Raw genomic sequence first — 14330 nt, 5'->3', positions numbered from 1 at the left:
TCCCATTCACATCTTTAAGTGCTGATGCTAAAAATAATTTTATTAAATTCAATTAATTGTTAGAATTCCTATGATGTACCAGGCACAGGACTACATGCTGGGAATAACCCAGAGTTTGAAGTCAGTTGAGTAGAAGCAAGAGGATGCATAAGACAGAAATGTGAATAATTATAGCACACTGTAATAAGAGCTGTAGGGATTATTAAATTCTGTCAAAAGCAGTGCCAAGGAAAGCTACTGAAAGGAAGCTAACACAGAAATTTTAGCTACACTTCAAAAAACCCATATAATTTTTCCAATAAGACAAATGGATTGATGGAGAGGGTATTTCTGTCAGAATGAATGTCATAAAAAGAATGTCATTTGATTCAGTGGGTCAGGGAACAGCAAACGGTATGTTTAGTACCTGAATTAGAATAGGAGATATTGGATGCAGTTATCACAGTAGCGTCGATAAAAAGAAAGTGGCAGTAAAAGGAAAGTCCTGGGGGAAAAAATGGGAGAAATGTTCCAAAAAATTTTTTTATACTATTTGAGTTTCTTCAGTATAGAAGTTCCTGAAGAGACCTCAGATTATACACTAACAGTCTTGAAAACTGTATGTAAATTTCCTTATTTTGTAAATTTTATCATACGTTAAGGAATGCTTTGATAAATCCATTGCTAAGTGACTAATCCTCCTATAATGTTAATTTCAGTATTAGTTAATTTCAGATCTCCTTACAATGGGGTTCCTTACAAAATCTATAATATAGCAATTCAAAACCATATCCTTACTTAGGTGTTTACAGGTAGAAAGGACAAGATGTCTGGAATTTGCTTTAAAACAGATCCAGATGAAACAAGACTGCTTCTATTAGCTGTTAAAGCTTGGAGATGGATACAAAAGACATCATTATACTACTCTCTCTACTTATGCTTGAAATTTTCCTCAAGAAAAAAAATTTTTAATTTCTTGCAGTAAAGCATTAGAAAAAAATTTCAGAGTGAAAAGAATGGAAATGTTTTAGAGCTCCAAGCCACAAAAAAATGTTTTCTTATTCTTTAATTTATTACACTTAAATAGTGTCATTATTTCAGAAATAATCCCAATGATGCCATGAATGTCAAAGGATACAAAATCAGGGACTCTTTTCCACGAGCATTCCATTAGTTAAGGAAAAACTAAAATCTTCCCTAGACCCAGACACTTCCTTATGTCTTCTGTCCTTCAAAGTCAAACTTCTTGGGGGGGTGGGGCGAGGGAAGCAACTACATCTGTCTCCACTTTTATCTATTCCTTCTCACTCCTCAATTCTCAGCACTCTGATTTATGTCCCTGTTACTTCATTGAAGCTGCTCTGGCAAAGGTACCAACATGCTCCCAACTGCCAAACCCAACTATTTTCAGTGTACAATTTACTTAGATTCTGTTTGGTACCTTACACTGTTGAATGCCCTCCTCCTTTCACTTCCCAAAATACATCTCTCTCCTTCATCCTTTTCTAATCATCCCTTTGTCAACTCCTTCCTCTGCCTTTTCCTCAAACATTACTATTCCCCACGACTCTTGCTAGTTCTCTCTTCTCTTCCCACAATACTTGATCTGCTTGTCTCAATTACTCCTATCACTTCACCCATAACAATATTAATGTCTTCAAAGTCTACAACTATAGTCATGAATCTCCCAACCATATCTGCTTTTTGATCCTTATTCTCTGTCTATAATTCATCTGATAACTTCCAAAAGTTTCACTCAGAAATCACAGTCCCACAAGCCAGAAACCTGGAAGTATTCTTGAATCATCTTTCTCGTTCACCCCATATACCAAATCATTCTCCAAATTTTATGGATTCTTGCTACTTAAAAATTTTCCTAGCTGATGTCTCCTCTATTTCAGCAGTTACTATCTTATCATCTCTTACTCTAGACTATTATAGTTTTCTTGTCTGTATTAATACTGCTTCCAGTCCATCCTTCATACCGAGGTCAGGGTGATCTTTCTAAAGTCTATTTCACACAATTCCATGCTTAAAACCTTTCAACTACATGACAACAAAATCATTATTGTTATATTTGGTGAAATTTGAATATGGATTACATTAGATAAGAGAATTGTATCAAAGTTAAATTTTGTTAATTTAATAATGTATTGTGATTATATAAGGGAATGCCCTTGCTCTCAGAAAAGATACACTGAGGTACTTAGGGCAAATGGGGCATGATGCCTGCCTGCAAATGATTCAGGGAAAAAACAACAGACATCGGTCTGTACACTAAGATGGCGGCATAGGAAGGTATGGAATTTAGTTAGTCCCCTAGAGCAAATAGTAAACAGCCAGGAATAATCAGAAAATACTCTAGAACAACTGTTGGGGGGACATCTGTAACCGGACACACATCATCTGTACCCGGACACACATGGGTGGAATGGCTGATATTGCAGCATGGAACTGGAAACTTGACACTGATCACACCCTGCTACTGGGACCTGGGACCATTTGGTCAGGGAAAATCTCATTGGCATACTCAAGGAAACCACATGCCTAGACAAAAAAAAGTTATGATTCACAGAAGGAAAAATGAAAATATGGCACTGTCAGGAACAAATTTACACTTCAAGTGAGATTAAGGACTTGAAAAAACTAATTGAAGATGTTCAAACAAATCTTCTAAATCAATCCAACAAGCTGTAGGAAAATGTGGCAAAAGAGATGAAAAAAAAAAAAAACACTAGATGATCATAAAGAATTCGTAAGCTTGAAAAAACAAACAGCAAAACTTACGGGAATGAAAGGCAAAATAGAAGAGATCAAGAACACAATGGACATTTTTATGAAAGAGTCGCCTGGAACAGGGTAAATCGTAAAGTTTCCATCTTTCAGGTTCCTGCTCACATGCTGCTCAAAGCAAATGTCCCCTAAATGTCTCCCTGCACCCCACCCCTGAGAACTTATGGTTTCCCAGTGACGGGGAGCTCACCACTTACCAATTTCTGAAGAGTGCTGCCGTTTTTGAGCAGGAAGAAGATGGAGGAATAGAGAGGAGTGGAAGCTAGTTTGTCCCCCTGGAATAACTAATAAACAACCAGGAATAACTAGAAAATAACCTGGAATAACTGTTGGGGGACAAACACGACTACTGACATATCATACACCAACCTGGATTGGGAGGAATGCCCGAAGGTGCAGCATAAAATCTGGGCTGTATCTTCTCTAAGAGGAAGAAGGTGGTGCCAAGCTCTACTACCCGCCTTCCATTCAGAAGAACCAGACCCAGAGCCTGGGGAAAAACAGTCACAGGCCACACCTCCTTACACCAGTCTGGAGCTACAGGCTGACAGGCACCACCTGCTGGGCAGAAAAGCACAGCAGCATGAGGCCTCACAGGGTGTACCAATCTTCTGAGAACACGCTCAGGGAGACGTGATACTATTGCCTCTTTCCAAGATCTGAGCCCGTTCTAGTCTGGGAAAACCTGATTGGGGTAACCAAGGAAACCAGATGCCTAGACAACAAAAAACTATACAGACACTAAGAAAAATGAAGTTATGGCCCAGTCAAAGGAACAAACTTACACTTCAACTGAAATACATGAATTTAAACAACTAATCCTAAATCAATTCAAAAAGTTTAGGGAAGATATGGCATAAGAGATGAAGCGTATAATGAAAACATTGGGCGTACATAAGGTAGAAATCGAAAGTTGGAAAAAACAACTGGCAGAATCTATGGAAATGAAAGGCACAAGACAAGACATGAAAGACACAATGGAAACATACAACAGCAGATCTCAAAAGGCAGAAGAAAACACTCAGGAACTGGAGAACAAGGCACCTGAAAGCCTACACACAAAAGAACAGATAGAGAAAAGAATGGAAAAATACGAGCAACACCTCCAAGAACTTAAGGACAAAACGAAACGCAGGAAAATATGTGTCACTGGCATCCCAGAAGGAGAAGAGAAGGGAAAAGGGGCAGAAGCAATAATAGAGGAAATAATCAATGAAAATTTCCCATGTCTTATGAAAGACACAAAATACCGGATCCAAGAAGCACAGTGTACCCCAAACAGAATAGATCTGAATAGGCCTACAACAAGACACTTAATAATCAGATGATCAAACATCAAAGACAAAGAGGGAATCCTGAAAGCAGCAAGAGAAAAGCGACCCATCACATACAAAGGAAGTGTGATAAGACTATGTGAGGATTTCTCAATAGAAACCATGGAGGCAAGAAGGAAGTGGGGTGATATATTTAAGATACTGAAAGAGAAAAACCACCAACCAAGAATCCTATATCCAGCAAACCTGTCCTTCAAATATCAGGGAGAGCTTAAAATATTCTCTGACAAAGACAATAAGAGAGTTTGTGAACAAGACACCTGTCCTTAAGGAAGCATTGCAGACAGAAAGGATAAGACAGGAGTGAGAGGTTTGGAAAGCAATTTTGGGAGATAGCATCACAGCAATGTAAGTACACTGAACAAAGATGACTGTGAGGATGGCTGAAAGAGGAAGGTTAGGACCATGTGGGATACCAGAATGAAAGATGAAAGATAAAGACTGGGACTGTATAATTCAGTGAAACCTGCGGTGCTCAACAACTGTAATAAAAGGTACAAATGTTTTTACATGAGGTAGAACAAATGAATGTCAACATCGAGGTGTGAAAAATGGGATTGGGGGGAAATATAATCAATGCAAACTATAGACTATAATTGACAGAAACACTGCAATATGCTTCCTTTAATATAACAAAGGCAATATATCAAAGCTAAATACACATGGGGGGCAAGGAGGACATAGGGGAAGGGTATGGGACTCCTGGCAATGGTGATGTTGTCTGACCCTTTACTTTAGTTTAATGATATCTTTCCTTTTGTTGCTTTCTAGCCATCATGGTTTTTTTTTTCTTTTCTTTCTCTCTTTTTTCTTTTTCTTTTTTCTCTCTACCTTCTTTGACTCTTCTTTGTGGAAGAAATGGAGATATCCTTATATAGATAGTGGCGATGGTGCTGAATACATAAATACATGACTATACAGGGAACCAATGATTGTTTACTTAGGACAGAATGTATGGTGTGTGAACAAAACTGTCTTAAAAAAAAAAATGGGTTGATGAAGAAACCTTGAGGGCACTATATTGAGTGAAATAAGACAGACCCATAAGGACAAATGTTGCAGGGTCTCAATGATATGAACTAATTATAATATGTAAATTCATAGACATGAAATATAAGTTACCAGGATATACAATGAGGCTAAAGAATAGGGAGCGGTTGCTTATTATGAGCAGAATGTTCAACTAGGGTGAACTTAAACATTTGGAAATGTACAGAGGTGATGGTAGCACATTGTGAGAATAACTAACAGTACTGAATGGTGTGTGAAGGTGCTGGAAGGGGTAAGTTCAGAGTCACAAACGTCACCAGAAGGAAAGCTGGAGATCAAAAGATGAGAATGTATAAAACAGTGCGTCTTGTGGTGGACAATGTCCATGATTAACTGTACAAATATTAGAAATCTCTCTCATGAACTAGGACAAATGTATGACACTAGAACTAAAAGTTAATAATAGAGGGGCATAAAGGAAAAAAATATGTACCAATTGCAAACTATATACTACAGTCAGTAGCTTTTAACATTCTTTCATCAACAGTAACAAATGTACTATACCAAAACTATGAATCAATAATGGCAGGGGGGTGGTGGTTAGGTGTATGGGAGCATTTAAGTTTCTTTTTTTTTTTGTCTTTATTTTTTTTTCTGGAGTAATGAAAATGTTCTAAAAATACGAAAAAAATTTAATTTTGGTGATGGATGCACAGCCGTATGATGGTACCACGGGCAACTGATTGTACACTTTGGATCTTTGGATAGTTGTATGGTATGTGAACAATCTCAATTAAAAAAAAATAAAAAAAATAAAACACAATGGGGACATAAAACAGCAGGTTTGAAGAGGCAGAAGAGAGGATTCATGAATTAGATGACAGGTAATGGGAAATTTCACACAGAAAAGAACACATAAGGAAAAGAATGGAAGAATATGAGTAGGGTCTCAGGGAACTGAAGGACAACATGAAGCACACAAATATGCAAGTCATCAGTGTCTGAGAAGGAGAAGAGAAGGGAAAGGGGACAGAAAGAAAAATGGAAGAAATAAACAAGAGAAGGGAAAGGGGACAGAAAGAAAAATGGAAGAAATAAACACTGAAAATCTCCCATCTCTTATGAAAGGCATAAAATTACGGATACAAGAAGCATAGCATACCCTAAACAGAATAGATCCAAATATACCTAGTCTAACACATTTAATAGATTTATCAAATGTCAGAGACAAAGAGAGAATTCTGAAAGCAGCAAGAAACAAGTGGTCCACCACATACAAGGGAAACTTCATAAGACGATGTGCAAATTTCTCAGTAGAAACCATGGAGGTAAGAAGGCAGTCATATGATATATTTAAGATATTGAAAGAGAAAAACTACCAACAAAGAATTCTATATTCAGCAAAACTGTCCTTCAAAAATGAGGGAGGGTTTAAAATATTTTCAGACAAACTGACACTGAGTCTATGAACAAAATACCTGCTCTACAGGAAATACTAAAGAGCACTACAGGAAGATAGGAAAAGCAAAGAGAGAGAGGTTTGGGAAAGAGTGTAGAAATGACGACTACCAGCAAGGGTAAAAAGAGAGTGAGGGAAAGAAAAATAAAATAAGAGGTATAAAATCCAAAAGACAAAATGGTAAACAGTAGACATTACATTGCATCAAATTAGCCAGAAACAAAAGGACAAATACTTTATGGTCTCAATACTATGAACTAACATTGATGAGCGAACATTTGAGAGTTAAAGTTGAGAACACAGGTTATCAGGAGATAGAAAGAGGTTAGAGATCAGGCATTTGATACTGAAGGAGTACACAAGGTTCAACAGGATTAATTGTATAGATCCAGAAATGGATAGCACATTACTGTGTGATGGTAGCACAATACTGTAAGTACCCTGAACAAAGGAAAGTGTGAGTACATTTGAAAGAGGAAAGCTAGGGCCATGTTTGACACCAGAAGAAAAGAAGATCAAGACTGGAATTGCATAACTTAGCAAAACCTAGAGTGGTAAACAATGGTGATTAAATGTACAAAAATAAGAATGTTTTCATATGAGGGAAAACAAAAGAATGTCAACATTGCAAGGTATTGAAAATTAGATAGCATAAGGCTAAAAATACAATCAATATAAACTAGAGTCTATAGTTAACAGTAACATTATAAGATACTTCTATTAATTGTAACAAAGTATACTAAAGCTAAATGTCTATAAGAGGGGGATAAAAGAGAATGGTATGTAATTCTTGGTGGTGGAGTTGTCTGACCTTTTCATTGCATTTTATTTTATTTTTATTTTATTTCTATCTTCATTTTTTATTCTTCATATTTTTTCTCTTCTTCCTCTTTCTTTGCAGAAGGAAGGGAAATATCCTCATACAGATCGTGATGGTGAATGCATAAGTATGTGATTATACCTGGAATCACTGATTATTTATTTAGGATATACTGCATGGTGTGTGAATAAAATTATAAAAAATCAACATAGGGATAGTACAAGTGCAGGAGAAAACATGGAGAGAGGAATGTACCTGTTCCTTGTTGGTGGGGAAATAGAATGGTGCAACCCATCTGGAAGGCAGTATGGTGGTTCCACAGGAAGCTAACCATGGGGTTGCCATATGGTCCTACGGTTGTCTATAGCCCTGTTCTCTATATTCTCTACAGTTATCTATAGCCCTGTTATTGGATATAGAGAACTTAGAAGAATGGAGAGCAGGGACACAAATGGACATTTGCACACCAGTGTTTACGGTGGCAGTATTCACGATTTTCAATGGATGAATGTGGCCTAAGGGTTCATCAACTGATAAATGGAATGGTGAACTGTGGTTATTATATATACAATGGAATATCGAATAGCAGGAAGAAAGAATGAAGTTACAAGGTAAGCAAGTAGGTGAATGGACCTTGAGGACAGTATGTTGAGTGAAATAAGCCAGAATCAAAGAGACAAACATTATAACGCCTCACTAATATGGACTAAGTATAATTTGCAAACTCTGAGAATTGAATCTGAGAGCACAGGTTATCAGGGGAAGGCTTATTGTAAAAATCCTAGATGGTAAGCTTTTACAGCAGTTACATCCATTCGTGAGTTGTAATGGTTATTTCTAAATTCTGAGACGTTGAGCTGTTTGTGTATAACCTGGTGGGTCCCTGTAACTTCGGGTACCTGTGTGACACCTGAGACTCAGAGCCAGAAATCAGCAGCTATGAATCTCAGCATTACCCCATACAGCAATTGTTTACAAAGCTGAAAAAGAGGTCAGATTTCAATTAGAGATATGAACAAAATGGAGTTGGTTGGGACTAAGGTAAATCAGACTAAAGGGTAAGGGATGCTACTGGATGTGTTTTAAAACTTCAACTTCTATGTGAGACCACAGGAAGAGACGTTTATTTGTCGCAAAATCTATATTTTCCATAGCACACTATATAATTTAACTTCTAGGGTCAGTTTATTCGAACACCAAAATTACATACAATCTTCAATAGGGGGTGAGATCTGGTTGGTTGTACAGGTTAGCGTGAAGACCCAATACATCCCAGAGTAATCTGGGCAGAGAATAGAAAGTATTTGCAAAGCCCCCATGAGAGACTGGGAAAAATGTGATAATGTTAAACTTCCCCAGCTGGGGAATTACTGATACTCTTACAAACACTGGGGACTAACAGTTTGGTAGGTTGAACACTTGATCTTGGGGCTTGCTCTTACAAAGCCTGTTACTGCAAAGGAGAGACTAAGCACATTTATAATTGTGTCTAAGAGTCACCCCCAGAGAACTCTTTTATTCTCAGATGTGGCCTCTTTCTCTAAGCCCACTCGGCAGGTAAACACACTGCCCTCTCCCTATGTGGGACATGACTCCCAGGGGTATAAAACTCCCTGGCAATGTGGGACATGACTTCGGGGGATGAGCGCAGTCCTGGCATCGTAATTGAAACAGACTTCTGGACCAAAAGGGAGAAGAGAAATGAAACAAAATAAAGTTTCAGTGGCTGAGAGATTTCAAAGGGGGTTGAGAGGTCATTCTGGAGGTTACTCTTATGCTTTATACAGATTATCTCTTTTTAATTTTTAGTGTATTAAATAGCTAGAGGGAAATACCCGAAACTGTTGAATTGCAACTCAGTATCCTTGATTCTTGAAGATGACGTGTAACTGTACAGCTTACAAGGTGTGACCATGTGACTGTGAAAACCTTGTAGCTCACACTCCCTTTATCCAGCATATGGACAGATGAGTAGAAAAATGGGGACAAAAAGTAGATGAATAATGGGAGGGAGGTGAGGTATGAGATATTTTGGGTGTTCTTCTTTACTTTCTTATTTTTATTTTTTGGAATAATGAAAATGTTCAAAAATTGACTGTGGAGATAAATGCACAATTATATGATGATACTGTGATTTAACCATACACTTAGGATGATTGTATGCTATGTGAATATAGCTCAATAAAATTGCATTAAAAAAATACAGATCAATAAATTAGCAAGTAACCATGATAAAGCAAATATAGCAAAATGTTGTCAAATGGTGAATTTAGATGCAGGGTACAAAGGAGTTCTTGGAGCTCTTCTATTAGTTTGAGACTATTTTAGAATAAAAAATTTTTTAAACTATTATGCAAAAAGTTAGGTTCTCCTTGGTCTGGCTCTTGTCCCCGCTCTACCATTATCCCTTGCCAAATCACAACTTACACCCTACCCTCCATATACAATGCCTACAAATTTCTGGACATACCAAATTGCTTTGCTTCATGTTCTAATATGTCCTCTCTACTTCCTGAACCTTGTCTGTCTGGCAAACATATTCTCATTCTTTATTAAGCTGTTCAAGCCTCACCTCCTCTAATTATGCCCTCAATTCTACTTCCTCACTGAATGTCCTTCCTTCTACTTCCACCCTCCAGATAGAAATAACCACTCCCTTCTTCATGTTACTACTGTACCTTGTACCGACTTCTATTGTAGGACCTATATTATCTCATTGTACTTTTATGGTTTACAAGTCTGTTTCCTGCTACTCAAAGCCCTTAAAGACACAAATAGTTATATATCTGCATGGTAAGCTCCAGCACAGTGCTTAAATTGGAGATAAATTAGTGAATTTATTAATAAGTATATACACACACACATACATACACATACTCTATCCTTGGTTATTCTAGCATTTGTATATTTCACTTCTCCTAGTTCACAAGGTAACCGAATACACTGGGAATAGGTACAGGCTTCAAGTCAGACAGACTTGAGAAATCTGAATCACAGATCTACAGCTCTGCGACTCTTCATATATTCCTTGGTTTTTAAGTCAAGGCCTGGTAAACCTATTATTCTCTCTCTCTCTCTCTGTTTATACCTACGATTTAGCCAGCTTGAAAACTTAAATATTCCCAAATTATATACTTTAAAAATGTTGGGTTTTTTTTTTCCTTCTCCCAAGTACAGCTTTCAATCAACTTTTCAAGGTATGAAAAGAATCACCTATTTTTTATTAATAGGCAAAACTGTGTCCAAACTCTTGCGACATTTAAATATCCCACATGAAGGTAAACACAAGCTCTAATAAATTTTCTTTTAGTGCCTACTTCTTGATATTCATAAATACGATCTACTAAATGTTATTTTATAGTAGCTTTGCAAAACAGTACATTCATTACCTTCAAAAGTGTAAGAAAAACATGCCAAGTGATCATCAAAAATGAAGCAAAATAGAGAATTCCAACATCACCTATCAAATACTCAATTATGTAACCCCAAAACTGCCTCATAATGCTGACAAAAAATCCAAACCCTACGTGTGAAAACACAAATTTAATTCATCTGATAACTTCAAAAACTCTCATTTATGACCTATTTTACTTTACTTAAGACCCAAGGTTAGTTAACTGAGTATTTTAGCACTAGCAAAATAGAAAAGTTACATGTACTTCTGGAAAGACCGGAATAGCTGACAGCCAAGGAACAAAATACAAAAAGTCTATAAAACAATTTTTAACCTAGTCTACCACAGTAACTTTTTTCCTAAGAGAATATTTCAATAATATTAATAGATTGGAAAAGGGAATAAGTATAATAGAAATTTCCTTTATAATTCAAACACCTCCCCAACCCCAAAAAGAAATGTATACTGATAGTTCAGGAAGTACATAAGTTTCTTAAGGTAGGACAGAATAGGGGGGACAAATGTTAAGATTTGGGTTTAAGGAAGTGACAGAAAAATTACCCAGTCATTTAAAACAAAACGATCTTCAATTTTACTGAATTACCTTTCCTGTTTTAGAGCATACTCCAGCATTTTGATCCTCCTCACAAGATCCTTCTTCAAATTTTCTTGACCTTTCCTTTCCCCCTGAAGGAAGGCAATCTGGGCCTGAATAGAGAAGAGAAAGACAAGCTCAATTTACACAATTTAAATTTTATAAAAACTCAGTTGAGGAAAGAACCTTTGGAAGTTAGGACAATTAGATATAAGAGCATGTCCTTTGCATATCTGTCATAAAGTATATACAGAAAATCACTGAATACAAGGGGCAAAAAAGGGCCTATTAAACAAAAATAATACATCTATTTGCATTTATCTTTGGAAGAAGGATGTTACAATGCACAGTCCATCCTCTAAGAGTTTGCAAATTAACCAAAAAAACACAGAAGTGTACAGGATGTACATTACTATTTCCTCAAGTGTTTGTCCCTTAAAGCCTTGAGGAAGTTTCTATTTTATAAAGAGTAAAGATGGGTAAAGGCACAAATGTAAAATCATGAGTTCTTGTAATCCCCTTGCAAATTAAAAGCCCGCAGACCTTCACCATATATTTAAATTTTATGATGGAGTAGGTAGAAAGCTAGGAACTGCTTGGACCGGACACCGCAGAGCAATTTAACTTTGGGCATACTTCATACAACACTCACGAACCCCTGGAACAGCAGAGACCAGCGAAATCTGTAAATTCTCATGGCCAGGAGACCCATGCCCCTCCCTGCCAGGCTCAGCCCCGTGGGAGGAGGGGCATCTGTGCTGGGAATGAGGAGGGAGAACTACAGTTTCGGCTCTGACTGAAAACTCAAGACTGCTTATCAAAACTTCAAACACTGATAGACTGAGACCAGACACCAGAGAATCTGGGAGCAGTCAACCCAGCGGGAAGGAGACAGGCCTAGCAAAAACAGCAAAAAAAAAAAAAAAAAAGCCCAAAAATAAACACAGAGACTTTTCAGAGTCCTGGTGAACATAAAACAGAGAAGGGCAGGGCTCAGACAGAATCAGGCTCATATGCAAATCTAGAGGGTGAGGTCCCTGGTCTGAAGAGTCCCTTTCTCTGCTTTCCTGATTGTTCCTTAATGGCCCTAATCTCCTTTTCTCTTAGCAATTCAATAGCCCATTACATCTGCAAGGAGGGCCCTTCCCCCCTCCTTTTTTTTTAATCTTTTTGTCTTTTTCTAAAACAATTACTCTAAGAAGCCCATTACAGAAAGCCTCAAAGACTTGCAATTTGGGCCCAGGCAAGAGCAGAGCTAAGATAGCTCTGAGAGACAAAGGAATAAGTCTAGTGGCCGAGAAAATTCGCAAAACATCACAATTCCCCAAGAAAAGGGGGACATCCCCTTACAGCCATCTTCCCAGAGGGCATGGACAATAGCCTTTCACACACCCACAGCTAACTGTCCCAGAGCTGGGACGGCAGAGCTGTGCGAAAATGGGAAAATTAACACACCACATTCAGCCATCCTTTCAGTAGACTGGGAACACGCCTACAGGGCCCTGCGGCCCAGAACTTCCCTTGGGGGACAGCGCTCACCTGTGATGTAGCATAGTCTTCGCTCAGCAGAGGACCTAGGACGGCAAGGCTTGGAAGAGGGACCCACTCGCAAGTCCTAGGGGCCATACACCAATACGAAGGACTCATGAATCAGCGGAAGAGACTAACTGTGGTGAGACTGAACTGAAGGACTAGACTATTGGAACAACCTCAAATCTCCAGGAGCCCCTGGGAGATTTGATTATTAAAACCGCCCTCCCTCCCTAAACGCTCAGATACACACCCCACATTCAGGGCGGACAGCACCAACTACACATGCAAACTTGGTGCACCGACTGGACCCCAACAAGAATCAGACCCACACACACCACAAAGACAAAGCTGGGGAGAACTGACTTGAGGGGAATAGGTGGCTCATGGACTCTACCTGCTGGTTAGAGAAAGTGTACTCCACCAAGCTGTAGATCTGACAAATTACAGATAAGTGCTTCAATCAGCCTACATATCTGAAAAGAACCCTATCAAGTAAAGCAAATGTCAAGAGGCCAAAAACAACAGAAAATTTTAAAACATATGAAAAAACCACACGATATGGATAACCCAAACACAAACACCCAAATTAAAAGATCAGAGGAGGCACAGTACTTGCAGCAATTAATCAAAGAACTAAATACAAACAATGAGAGCATGGCCCAGGATATAAAGGACATGAAGAAGACCCTAGGAGAGCGTAAAGAAGAAATTACAAGAGTAAATAAAAAAACAGATGATCTTATGGAAATCAAAGAAACTGTCGACCAAATTAAAAAGATTCTGGATACTCATAGTACAAGACTAGAGGAAGATGAACAGCGCATCAGTGACCTCGAAGACAACAAAACAGAAAATGAAAGAACCAAAGAAAGAATGGGGAAAAAAATTGAAATGGACCGCAGGGATACGATACATGATATAAAACATCCAAATATAAGAGTTATTGGTGTTCCAGAAGGGGAAGAGAAGGGTATAGGTCTAGCAAGAGTATTCAAAAAAATTGTTGCGGAAAGCTTCCCAAACCTTCTAAAAAAGATAAATATACAAATCATAAATGCCCAGCTAACTCCAAATAGAATAAATCCAAATAAACCCACTCCAAGACATATTCTGATCAGATTGTCAAATACTGAAGAGAAGGTGCAAGTTCTGAAAGCAGCAAGAGAAAGGCAATTCACCACTTACAAAGAAAACAACATAAGACTAAGTAGTGACTACTCAGCAGCCACCATGGAGGTGAGAAGGCAGTGGCATGACATATTTAAAGTTCCAAAAGAGAAAAATTGCCAAACAAGAATTCTTTATCCAGCAAAGCTCTCCTTCAAATTTGAGGGAGAGCTTAAATTTTTCACAGACTGACAAATGCTGACAGAATTTGCTAACAAGAGATCTGCCGAACTTGAGATACTAAAGGGAGCCCTACCGACAGAGAA

At 38.0% G+C, this 14330-nt stretch overlaps 1 protein-coding gene across 1 annotated transcript in view; it reads right to left on the bottom strand.

Annotated features, from left to right (window-relative positions):
- Positions 1–14330, bottom strand: part of STRN (striatin) — a 181872-nt gene that overhangs the window by 133389 nt on the left and 34153 nt on the right. The window contains 1 exon segment of the mRNA XM_037806627.1: positions 11374–11477. Coding sequence (XP_037662555.1) covers positions 11374–11477 — 104 coding nt within the window.

Source organism: Choloepus didactylus, chromosome 17 (genome assembly GCF_015220235.1).
Source record: "Choloepus didactylus isolate mChoDid1 chromosome 17, mChoDid1.pri, whole genome shotgun sequence".
Taxonomy (NCBI): Eukaryota; Metazoa; Chordata; class Mammalia; order Pilosa; family Megalonychidae; genus Choloepus; species Choloepus didactylus.
Note: the sequence above shows the minus strand (reverse complement) of the source record. Positions and strands in the feature narration are given on the sequence as shown.